The sequence below is a fragment of the Callithrix jacchus genome, chromosome 7 (genome assembly GCF_049354715.1).
Source record: "Callithrix jacchus isolate 240 chromosome 7, calJac240_pri, whole genome shotgun sequence".
Classification (NCBI taxonomy): Eukaryota; Metazoa; Chordata; class Mammalia; order Primates; family Cebidae; genus Callithrix; species Callithrix jacchus.
Genome location: NC_133508.1, coordinates 96912067 through 96925777, shown reverse-complemented (window position 1 = coordinate 96925777; position 13711 = coordinate 96912067). Strand labels below are relative to the sequence as shown.

Genomic DNA, 13711 nt, shown 5'->3' with positions numbered 1-13711 from the left:
GTCCACAGAACAAGATATTCTCCCTGCTGACTACAGGATAAATTACAGATTCTTCAGTAGGGCTGGTATGTTGTAAAACCCCAGGCTGCCATTCACTTGTAATCTAGGTGAATGGTGCCGTCTGGAGTTGGAGCATGTGGAGCAAGTTTGTCCAACCCATGGCCCACAGTCTACAAGTAGCCCAGGATGGCTTTGAGTGAGGCCCAACACAATTCAGAAGCTTTCTTAAAGCATGAGATTTTTTTTTTTTTTAGCTCATCAGCTATCATTAATGTTAGTGTATTTTATGCGTGGCTCAAGATAATTTTTCTTGTTGCAACATAGCCCAGGGAAGCCAAAAGATTGGACACCCCTGATGTAGGGCTTATACAGCCATATGCATGAACCTACTCCTTAGGTGGAAATATGGTAATTTTTGTGATCTGATATCTACTCACCTCTTGAATTACATCTCTTAGTACTTCTCCTGCCAAACTCCTGAACTATTACTTCCCTGGATAGGCCAGATCCTCCATCATCTTCATGTCTTTATACAAGCTAGTTTTTCCACAAGAAATGTTCAATTATACCTGGCACACTCCTACTCATCCTGTAAAGGCCAACTTAAATGTTAACTCTCTAATGACATTTTTCTTGACTCTCAGTTGCTCCTTCCTCCATTCCCTGAGAATTTAATTAAAAAGGTTTTATTTCTTATTTCCATATAATCTCCCAATTAAAATGAGCTTTTCAGAGGTGACTGTGTCTTGTTCATACACATTCAGTACCTAACAGGTTTCATGCATAGCAAATGTTCAGGAAATGTTTGTTGAACATATAGTGGGGGTGGGGAGGTGAGGAGTAGTAGAGAGCAAGCAGACAAGTGACATTAATGCTGCAGTGTGCCATAAATTTTTGGTAGCTATGCAACAAGTCCTCCACCTCTATATTCCTTAATTTCACATTCTGAAAAAGGTGGGCTTTAAATATTGGTTATTAAGGTCACTCTTACTTCCAAATATCTGACTTGTGGAGAGATCTTCTGAAATGGTAAATTAAGGAGCTCCAAAAATCCTTCCATAAAAGCACTGAAGTATGAGCAAAAATGGTCAAAATCAACATTTCCAGAACAGTGAAAATTACAGTCTTGCAACAACCTGAGGATTTGTTTAAAAAAAGAAGAGCTGCTCTCAGTAAGAACAGGGAGCTGTTTTAACTTGCCCAATGCCAGATCTCCTCTCCCCAGCTCTCAAGTATCCTTAAAAGCAAGTCTCACAATTATGGTAGCTGTGAATACCAATAATTAAGCAGCCTCTGGGGGGAAGGAACAGAGTGGATTTAGAGCACCCCAAAGGTCCCATTCCCAGAAATCTGTCATTATGTGACCTCTCCGGCAGTTCGTCGAAAAGCCCCATTCTCAGAAAAGCTCATTCTGTGTGAACCACACTACAGGACATTTGTTTAAAAAAAAAAACACAAAAAACTGACAATTATGCAACATTACGGTAACCCAAAGTAGCAATACAAGTTGGAGCTAACAGAGAATTAAAAGGATACACTGATAATAGAGATGCCCACTGGGGCTTTTAATGCTCTGAGATGCCTAGGAATCTAGAAGGCAATGCACATGTGAGGGCTACCTGCATGCCCAGGAAAAGACCTGGAATGACTCTAATCTCTATCTCTGGCTGACTGTGAGGGTCTGTGTAAGCAGGAAACTAAGGCTATAATAGAATTGTAAACTACCTGCTGGAGTGTTAAAGGTATAACCCAAAACATTTGTAGAGCCCTTTGGGAAAGGCTGAGAAACGTATCCGTTCAAAACATTTAAGGAAATCTCTGTCCAAAATTAGCTGAATACTATGCTTAAAAAGCAAAGAATTCAGTGACTGCACAGGATAAAGAATGGGATTTTTATAGAATTAGTTTAAGTCTCTAAACAAAAGGCAACAATAGTAACAGTAAACCCTGTGGTGGGGTCTGATTTCCAGAGTTTCCACATATTATTTTTAAGACCAAATTTCCAATAAAAAATTATGATTCATGTGAAGAAACAGAAAACAACTGCTCATACACACGATAAAAATTACCGGAAACCTGAGAAAGCCCAGGCACTAGATTTACTAGACAAAAGCTTTAAGTATGTTCTGTGAGCCTAAAGAATTAAGTTAAATATGAGAATGATTTTCCACTGAATATCAGAATACCACAATAAGGAGTTAGAAATAAAAAGAAAGCAGCAAATAATACAAATTCTAGAGTTGAAAAGTACAATAACTGAAATAAAAAATTCACTGGAGAAACTCAGCACCACATTTGAGTTGGCAGAGAAAGAATCAATACACTTGAAGATAAATCAATGAGATGATCTATTCTGAGGAATGGAATCAAAAGGGAATGAAGAAAAATGGGCAGAGCCTTGGAGACATGTGGCACACCAAGTATAAACAGGTACATAATGAGAGTACCAGAGAAAAGAATAGAAAGGGAAAGAAAGCATGTTTCAAGAAATAATGGCCAAAATATTCCCAAGTTTAAAGAGAAGCATTAATCTGCAGATTCAAACTCAACAAACTGCAAGTAGGATAAATTTGAAGAAGTCCACACCTGGATCCACAACTGACCATCTTTTGATAGTCAAGCTGTCAAAAGCCAAAGACTGAGAGAAGCTTGAAAGTTCCATATCTCCTGGGACTTCAAAGGAATGTGAATTGCGTATGTTCAAGCTAGGTATCAGAAAAAAGCTGTAGCCCACCTAGTCACATGGGAATCTGGGAAGCACAGTTTTGGTTTTCTTTTTTTTTCCTGGATGATATGATAATGGAACAAGCTAAAATATGGGATTCTATCGCTAAAGTAACAGGGGTAGACTGGATATTTAGGGATAAATAGGAGTCTCTAAAATATTACCCAGGAATGACTTTTTTCTTTTTTTTGAAACAGAGTCTCACTTATCACCCAGGCTAGAGTTCAGTGGCACAATCTCAGCTCACTGCAACCTCTGCCTCCCAGGTTCAGGCGATTCTCATGTCTCAGCCTCCCAGGTAGCTGGGACTACAGGTGTGCACCTTCTCACCCAGCTAAATTTTGTATTTTTAGTAGAGATGGGGTTTTTCCATATTGACCAGGCTGGTCTTGAACTCCTGGCCTCAAGTGATCTGCCCTCCTCGGCCTCCCAAAGTGCTAGGATTAAAGGCGTAGCCACCATGCACAGCCCCAGGAATGTTTTGATTTTGTGTTAATGCAAGATGCCTAGGTTCCAGAGGTGAAATTGGAAACATAAAAAGACACATCTCCAAATCATTTAATATATCTTTTCATTCCCCAAAAAATTTAAAGGAAGAACAAAATTAGAAGAATTAATGCAATTACTTTTTCTTTACCAACCTAAATATTTTCAGTCCTCTATTACAATGCAGCAAATAAACATGGATTTATGCCCACTAAAAACCCATCAAAATCAACACACAGAAGCATAAAGTTTATTTACTTAAATCATTTCATAACTATTATATTGATAATGGACAATCATTTATTTAAAATAATATCCTAAATACTTACAAAAATAAATCAAATATTCATTCGATTTTTCAAGTGTCAAAGTCTTTGCTATAGAAAATAGAAAGGACCTTTTATAAACTAAACATGACATTTGTGATACATCATTTAATAACTCCACACTATTTTCTTTTATGGTTTGTGCTTTACAAATTTCCAAACTACTTCTTCACAATACACAAGTGCACAATAAGAATGTATGCATACATTCATAAACACACATTTTTACATAGGAATATATCTCATTAAATACACATTTAGAGAACCTAACACAGACACTACTGTGGCCTAAAAGCCACCCTCAAGCCCCAGGGTCAGATGTACTCCTAGAAAGAAATAGGTATAGATGTGGAAACGTTATCTAACATTCAAATTAGCACTCTCTCAGAAATGATGGCATAATGAGGAATACTCAGTTTAATATTTCTAAAAACGACATCATGAATCTATACTAAATCGTGTGACAGCCTTATTCATTGAAAAAATAAACTTCAAATTTTTCTTAATACATAAGTTAATCTCAATATAGACATCACTGCCATATGTACACACCTTTAGCATTAAAAAGAAAGGGAATTTTAATCTTAGAGCAAATGCTAAACATTGACAATCATTTCCAAATTGGTCTGTAGTTTTACTTTATAATCACTAGGACATTTAATTCCTTATCAAATAGACAAATGCTGAATATCTCTTCATTGGTATATGTACTCAAGCCTCCCTTATAACACAGATGTGTATAAATCATGGTTCATGATGAAATATTTATAATGCTTTACCACCCACAGGGTGTCAACTCACTACATTAACCAGATGTGGAAAAGAATCTCACTTCTGATCAGTTCCTGAATTTCTGTATGATTAATCACAATTATACAGAACTTTAAATTATATTAGTCTTATATAAATACTTACATATGAAACATTTTAAATTCTACTTATCAACTAGAAAAGTGATAAATCAGAAAATTTGCTTTTCTCTATTAAGTAAAATGTAACTAGCCTTAATATCCTTATTCAGAAATTGCATGATTTAGAAATTCCAAGTATAATAGTTGAAAATTTATAAGTAACCAACCTGTGAAAACACTAATTTGTTAAAGTCAATGTTTTACAATAACTTCCATTAAAAGGGAGCTTTGAAGGGCTCGTAAAATTTCAGTCATAAGCAAGTAGAAACACCAAAAGGGCAGATGTCTTCACTGACTAAAATATGCCAAAATGCCATAATATTTAGAAAATGTTAAATACCATGCTAAAATATTTTCAAAGGTTTATTTTATTTTACCAGAAGTCACAGGCAAGCAGAGACTACAAGAATATATGAAAATGAAACCCCACAATATAATTGTATCAAAATCTAAGAGGTAGTCAACAGAAGTAACCCTGATAGAACAAAATATCCTGACAGGTGCTCCATAATCTCAGAGATGCAAATGCAGTATGAAATTTTTGTATTTTTAGTAAAAGGTTACCAGGCAAGAATCTAAAAACCAGGTACCTAAAAAGGAATAATACTGTAAATGGAACAGTACACTGTATTTGCAAAGAACAGCTAAGAATAAAATTTAGACCACAGCTCTACAGCATGCAAGCGAAATCCAGCCTACTACCTGTCTTTATAAATACAGTTTTACTGAAACACAATCATGCCCATTTTGTTTACATACTGTGTATGGCTACTTTAACCCTATAGTGGTAGAGTTGAGTAATTGCAACAAAGATCATGTAGCCCACAAAGCCTAAGACATTTACTAAAATATTTACTCTTTGACCATTCACAGAAAGTTTGCTGACCCCTGGTCTAGACACATTGCTGAAAGGTATGTGTGTTGAACAGCACTGAAACGATTAACTATGATTGTCACAACATAAGGTATTCAACTGTATGGAATGTAAGATGCTAATTATGTTACAATTCAACTCCTTTTTATATCTGAAATCATCCTAACATTTTTTTTTTTTGGTCTAACATCTAATATCAAATTGTATTTCTAAGTTACTATAAAAAGATTTATTATGGTGCTGTCCAATAGAACTTTTTGCAATGAAGGAAGTATTCTATAGCTGCCCTGTCCAATATAGTACCCACTAGCCACATGTGGCTACTAAGCATCTGAAATGTAGCTGGTGCAACCAAGAAACTGAGTTTATAATTTCAATTAATTAAATTTAAATTGTCACATATGGCTCATGGCTATGATATGGACCAGCATATATTTATCACAATTAAAATTCAAAAGTGGTAACTTTAAAAAATGACCCCAAAAGTTCAAAAGTAATACCTTTTAAAATAAGAGTTTGGGGCTGAAATGAACTGAATACCACAAGCTGAGTCCAAGATAAATTCCTTAATAAGTAAACAAAATCAAACTGATCCTACCTTGTTTCATCACTGCAACATTTCTTTTCAATGAAGCCAAATTATTATATGATACAATTTTTAGCAGAAGCTAACTATAATTTTATGTTTAAAAGCAATAACTGAAATCCTCATTAATTACCTTAAAAAGTATGCAGACATTTCACAAAAGGTATTTATATTTTTGCTTGCTTTCCATCAGAAAGTCCTCTATTACAAATGTCAGTTTATTTCCTATGCTTAATATCAGTACCTATGCCCTTATTTACCATAGGTACAAATAAGAACTATGAGCTTCTCAGAATATGTAAAATTTCCAATCAATCAATTTTATTATTCCAAAGTCATTTCGATTGTCAAATCTTCCAAATGTTATATCTTCCATGACATGACAAGGTAGAGATAGGTACACATTCAATGGAAGAATTAGGGGACAGAAGTAAAGCCTTGTATATATTAAGTCAAAGAAATCGCCCTTGCATAGTTCACCATGTGCCTGCCTCAAGACTGTTTTTATATGAACCAAAAAAAAAAAAAAGATAAAACAAATCTAGATAACATTTTAAGATTAAATATTACTAAATATCTATTGAAAATTGTTACGAGTACAACTGAAAACATTTAACTAAAATATACAAAGTTAATTTGAAATTTTAATACTCTCAAAAGACAAATGTTTATTTGAAATGTGTGTATAATTACATTTCCAATTATTCAACGGTGCTCCCCCAGACAGACAGCTAACTCTATACTCTGTTTTTGAAGTCAACTGGCAAAATTAATCTAATGTATGTGGATTTTAAAATACCTGATATCCAGCATCGTAAACTTCTTTTTCAATCTAGTAGTTAGTTGAAAGGTACAAAATATTTTAAGGGCACTTCTATTTATGGTTTTTTGTTTTTTTGTTTTGCAGTTTAATCAGATGTTGTAGCAGGAACTTTAACAGAGAGATTTCTTCTGGTGTTGGTGATGTGCCGTTGCTGTGCTAAGAAAGATCGTGCAGGAGTGCAGGCACCAGTGTCATTGCAGGTACCACCGCCGCTCACAAGTCTAGATTCCATCCCCAGTTTCTGGAATGCTAGACTCTGAAAAAAGAAATACATAACTTTTTCTTATTTAACATGACTAAACAGAGTTTGCCAAGTGCTTTTCACATGAATACATTTAATCCTTAAAACTAACCTATAAAGCTAAGGCTTTCCTCATTTTTATAATGGAAAACAAGGGTTCAGAAGCTGATTTATCTATGAAATGGTAATGTTAGTTAGAAGGCACAAAATCCAATTTCTCTATTTAATCCACTAAACTTAAAATCATTAAAAAATAGTAGCTTAAAATAATGGCCTGGAATTAGATTTAATTATACCAACTTTTTTGGCCATGATTCTACCACCTATGAGCAAATCTGTCATAATAGAATGGCTTAGATCAATGGTTCTTGAAGTGTGGTCCTTGGATTAACAAGATTAGCGTCACTGGGAATTTGTTAAAAATTAAACAGTTTTTTTTAGGGGCCTTACCCAGACCTACTGAATCAGAAGCTCTGCCAGTGCATCCAGCAATTTGTGTTTTAACAAGTCTTCTGATGCATGTTAATGTTTGAGAACCACCAGTAGAGTAATGTACTGTAGTCTATCTAGATACTGATACCTGACAAAGTACCATATTTTGGCTGCTGGATTTCTTATAAGGGAAGTCATTACTCTCTCACTAGACCACATAACAAAATACAATTTTACTGAACTTAGCATCACTAGTAACTAGTACAGTACATGGATAATAGATGCTCAACAAATATAGGTTGAAAAAATGAATCAATCATGGACTACTTGGCTACAATATCTTCACTGATTTACGTATCAAGAGGTCTCGGAAGAACAAATGAATGATACATGGTCCCTGATCTCAACTAGGATGACTGACTCAAGAAAATTCTGTGAATACCTCACACATAATTTCCTTCAGAGCCCTTTAAGCCACATTTTACCCAACAGAAGAAAGAGGTCGGATGAAAAGCATGGTGTCATGAAAGCATGAGGCATATTTCAGGGAGAATGACTAGTGCTTTCTGGTGGAGCACAGCATTCACACATGGGAATTTTATAAAGTGATATGCCTTTGTATAAATAAGAAGAGACAAAAGTAGATAACAGCTAAGTTATTACCTATTCTGGCTGATTAGAATAACCCAAAAGAACCATATACATAATGAAATGCTATTCTTGAAAATATCCCACTACACTACCAATGACAAAATAAAACACATTTCAAACTATGCTATTTTCTCCTTGGTAGGACAAAAGACAATTATGAAGAGTATCCCCTGGATAAAAAAATAAAATAACAAATACAGTAAAGGACACACTGAGGCTTTAGAGGATGTTAAAATAAACACCAAGTACTCGAAGCACTTAATTTTGTATTACACAGATCTTCATATTTCTTCAGAAACCCTTTATGGTCACAAATTGAATGTTTCAGCTCAATGTAATTAAAAAAATGCTTATGAATTATTTCACCTATGCTTTGTATGTATCAACTAAAGGCTGATGAGTCACAAAATCAATTTAGTGGATTAGAATCAACACTAAAAAAGAATGTAACAAAATATCTGAGTGCAATACACAGGGTAACTTGTTTCGGTCATATACATAAACATGCTATGTCTTGGTTTGTGATATAAAATAAAATATATTTCCTTATGTTGTACTTGGTCAAAAAAGTTTGATAAATACTGCTCTCATTCAATCGTTAGCTGAACCTCAGCTCACCTTATTATACCAGGCAGAAACAATGAGTTTTTCTTCATAATCACGGAATTTTGCTACTTTACATTCACTCTGAAAAAAGATATGAGGACAATTAAAATCCCGGAAATTACCCCAAGTTACTAAAAACAGAATAATTTCTTCACTATGCTCATTACTGAGAGAATCTAAAGAGTGCATTTGTGAGGCACACGACATAGTCAAATGTAAACTGAATCATGCACAAATGCATGCAGAACACCTTTAGGAAAGAGTAAGATTTGTAGCTAACAAACCTTTGTTTCAAGAAACTTACTGTTAGAAGAGAGTGATTTAAACACACACATACACAACTAGTGATTTTTAGACTACTGCCCAGCATATCTAGAGAAAAAAGTAACAACTGGCTTAGGTAAACGAAACAGAGCTGCACCTGTGGATGAGTCAAAGCTAACGAGAAAGAGGACGTAGCCAAAGATATCTAGAAAAATCTTTTTAAATTGCCTATAAAGCTTAATACAAATAAATATTATTACAAATTTCTCTCTTAATTGTTGGTGGCCTGTGTACTAGATTCCATAGCCATATTTATATGCCATCATAGAGACTGACGTGCTTTTCTTAATTACTCAAATATAGCTAGTTTTGTAATTCTGCTGAGTACCACAGCAGAATTATATAAATACTGGTTTATATAAATACTATAATCTTGATACATAGGATGCTCATGATGCAAAAAGTATATAAGACCCAAGCCCAAAAGAGAAGTGATGGTCTTCTTCAGACTCACACCAACTCCAGGCACAGAATTCCCAAGAGGGATGGCAGCTAGAACAGCCTCTACTACTTACATTTCTCCTCTCCTCTTTTTGCAGTGTGTGTCCAGATGAATACACACAAATTAACACCCATGTCCTGTGGCTTAACCTACGCTTTTCCTCAGTCTTAAGGTTAGATGGACTATTTTCTCATCATATCTGTTGGGGATGTACATTTCAAACATCAACAATGGTGTATATTCTGACTTTCACTGGGACATAAACAGAGCAATTTAAGATTTCAGCGATTATCCAGTCCCAGTCTCATCATCTTATAAATGAGATGATGGCCAACCAGAGAGGAGAAGTACCAATTTTAAGATAAGAAGTTACTAATAATACTGGAACCCTGGCTTCTGATTTATGAAATATTTAATGTTAGGGGTACAGGGATAAAATATACAGTCTTTGTCTATATATTTTATATATAGACACATCCACATGTACCAAAAGGAACACCAATGCTGTTGTGGAATAAATTATGAGTTCAAAGCACATGGACTCACTATGGAGAGACTACTACCTTTCCCTAAGGAAAAGAGGAAAAGTTTAAAAAAGAAAGAGATATTTGACTTGGAACTTGAATAATTAATAGCATTTCTTTAGACAAATCTGCCTACCCAGTGCTTTTGAGAACACACAACATAACCTGGACAACACTGATAGTAAGGACACATTGGATTGGTGTTGTACCATGGATGTAGGGAGGAGGGGGTGTTAAAGTCTTTAAGTCTTTAAATAAAAATATTTCTACCACAGTTCATACCTACTTGTTCAAAAACCAAGGAAAAGGTACATAAATAGAGTGCATTTATTTGAAACATAACATTCTTAGAAGATTTAAAAAGAAACTGAGGCAGGGCGCGGTGGCTCACGCCTATAATCCCAGCACTTTGGGAGGCTGAGGTGGGTGGATCATGAGGTCAAGAGATCGAGACCATCCTGGTCAACGAGGCGAAACCTCCTCTCTACTAAAAATACAAAAATTAGCTGGGTATGATGGCGCGTGCCTGTAGTCCCAGCAACTCGGGAGGGTGAGGCAGGAGAATTGCCTGAACCCAGAAGGCGGAGGTTGTGGTGAGCTGAGATCGTGCCATTGCACTCCAGTCTGGGTAACAACAGCGAAACTCCATCTCAAAAAAAAGAAAAGAAAAGAAACTGAATATGGTTAGGTGTGGTGGCTCATGCCTGTAGTCCCAGCACTTTGGGGGACTGAGGAGAGCAGATCACTTGAAGTCAGGAGTTCCAGACCAACCTGGCCAAGATGGCAAAACCCATTTCTACTAAAAACAAAAATAAAAAAATTAGACGGGCTTGGTGGAATGCACCTGTAATCCCAGCTACTAGGGAGGCTTAGGGAAGAGAACTGATTGAACCTGGGAGGCAGAGGTTGCAGTGAGCCGAGATTGTGCCACTGTACTCCAGCCTCGGCAACAGAACAAGACTTCATCTCAAAAGGAAATGAAAAAAAGAAACTGACTACCATTTATGAGAATCTCAAGGCCAGTATGTAGAATTCAACATGGCTCTGCAATTATGCATATATTATTAAAAGAAAGTATATATTTACTTCAAGAATAGTATCAAATCTCACTACACTATTATATATAGTTTTGTAAAACACTTTGCAAAGGAAACTGGAATGTGCTCAATTATAAATCTAAGAATACATAATTCCATAGTGACATACTAATCTAAGGCTCATAAAAGTAATATAATCACTAACACAAAATTATCTTTTAAAATTTAAAGATAGCTAATTAATAAAAGCATGCCATTACTAAAATAATTTTGCATGATTAATAACTAAGATTGTCACTTTAGTTCAGAAGTTCACTGGGATTCTGTGAGTACTTCCTTCTCCCGGAAATTTCACTATTAATAAGTTTGTTCAGGTTCAGGTGAGAAACAGGCTGAAGATAAGAAAAACGTAGTTGACTGAATCAACATAGTATCTTTTGTAAATGGTAAAGGTCAGGGTTCCCTCCCCCGCTCCACCACAATGAAATCATATTGCATAATTTTTAAAGGAACATTATAGCAGGACTCCATTAGAAAGTCAGGAATATCCAAATATTGCCTGTTACAGACAATATATGGATATTGTTACAGGAGAGATACAACACTGCATACAAACAAGGTACATGAGCTATACACAGTCTATCTATTGGTGGGCCAGTGAGATGCTTTGCAATAAACACATTGAGTGTGAAAACATGACATTTGAAACTTCTTGTAAAACTTGATCATTAATGGCAAATACAGGACAGCAGTTAATTACCAGAATTCTACAAAATAATTAAGAGATGAGTAAACACAGAAGTTTTACCTCCAGAATCTCAATTCGTCTCTCTTTCTCTGCCAACTGCTTTCTTAGTAGCATTATTTCAGCTGATGCTGGATTTAACTTGGGATCTAAAGTTTTGATTACCTGTTTAAAGAAAAAAAATGTTAAATTCACTTTAAGGTATTAAAACATATAGAACATATCTTATAAAAACTGTGCAAGTCGGGTGGAAAATAATCCACAAAGTCATCCAAGAGCTAACTGTAGCTTGTTTTACAATCCTAATTGGGATAACAAAAACAACTCATTCTATATACAAGAAACAGTATAAGAATTCAGTATAAAAATATGAACATCCCCATTCCAAAATCAAATTTCCCTTCTCCAAAGTTCAGTACACGGGATAGTTATTTAGCTTTTTCACTACTCAAGCTTTAAGCATTGAAGTCTTGAAATAACACTTTCTATATTTATTTGACTTGAGATTTTTTTTAAAAAGTCAAATGAATTTAATAACTCTAAGGGAATTTATCGATTTTTATAAAGTAAGAATAACACAGAAAAAATTCTTAGCAATAATCTTTTTTACTATTATTATCTAGTCAAATGCAGTTCAATATATAAGATCAATATAACAAATGGTGGTGATTTTATTTGCAAAAGGTAGGGTGCTGAAGCATACTTAGGTTAATTACTAAAAATTGAGTAAAAAGAAATGTTTGACCTGAATGTAGTAAAGAGATTCAGCTAAACTATGGAGCTAGATATGTTATGTTAGAAAACCAATTCAGAAATGTCAAGAATATATTTCAAGCAAAAACCACACATTTCCAACAGGGACATCTGTATTATGTAGTTATAAAACTATTAAAAATATTTAAAATTATTTAATGAGTAGGAAAATGTCATCTATATTTATAGAGGTAAAAGAAAAGAAAAAGACTGGATGGTAATATACTAAAATATTACTGTGGCTCCTTCATTCATCCAAAAACCATTTACTGAGTGTTAACTATGTGGTAGATAATGAGAATTCAGCAATGGGAGACATGGTGCCTGCCCTCATGGAATGCACACCATAAAAGCAGAACATATTAAATAATTTATATCAATTTAACTACAAAGAGAAAATCATAGTTTATTATTTCTAAATGATAAATGATTTTATATTTTCTGAATTTTCTACAATGGACATATGTTATTACTTTAGACAGTATCTTAACCATTAATTAATTGCCTCAAATAAGGTAACAGGAAAAAATTATGTTTATGAAAACAAGTAACTGTCTTTTAAATGGTATTATTCAATGGTGGCAAGAATATGGTATTCATTGTCATAGTTTTGTTCAATTAGTTATAGTCCTTTTAAAATGTCATTTAGAAATATATATCAAGCATCTTATGGTCTTACTCTATGACCCAGTACTTCCATTTATAGAAAATAAGGTTAAGATAATAAACCAAAATAAAGAGAAAGCTTTCTGTATAATTATGTTTCCTATAGTCTTATTTCTAGGAGTAAAAAAGGAAAAGGAAATGAATACTAATTCTAGTAGTAGGATAATGCTTAAGTAAACTATGCTATATCCCATACAACTATTACACAGGCATTATCTTACTTTTGCAAAGTCTGTTCCATAAATGTAGTGCCTGTCTGTCTTATTCACTGTTGTATTTCTACCTAGTATTTAGCATAGTAAGTGCTCAATAAATACTAAGTTTAAAAATACAAGTTTTATATAGGTATATGTGTGTTGTATACACATACACACACACGTTACGATCACCCATCAGAGAAAATATACATAGAAAAATATGAACTGTTAAACAGAAAATACTCTACAATGTTAACAATGGAAACCGTCCTATATTTAATATTTTCTACCACAAACATTTATACATTTGTAACTGAAGAAACGTAGAAACTGCCTGTATATTTACCAAGCCTATTTCTCTT

General features: G+C 34.4%; 1 protein-coding gene across 5 annotated transcripts in view; it reads right to left on the bottom strand.

Annotated features, from left to right (window-relative positions):
- Positions 1-3441: 3441 nt before the first annotated feature.
- Positions 3442-13711, bottom strand: part of HOOK1 (hook microtubule tethering protein 1) — a 64228-nt gene continuing 53958 nt past the window's right edge. For all 5 annotated transcript variants that reach the window (XM_054236325.2, XM_078333023.1, XM_054236326.2 and 2 more), the window contains exons 21-23: positions 11797-11898; positions 8674-8742; positions 3442-6987 (exon numbers count right to left, since the gene is read on the bottom strand). In XM_054236325.2, coding sequence (XP_054092300.1) covers positions 6817-6987; positions 8674-8742; positions 11797-11898 — 342 coding nt within the window. In that variant the 3' untranslated portion in view covers positions 3442-6816. The remainder of the gene's footprint in view (positions 6988-8673; positions 8743-11796; positions 11899-13711) is intronic.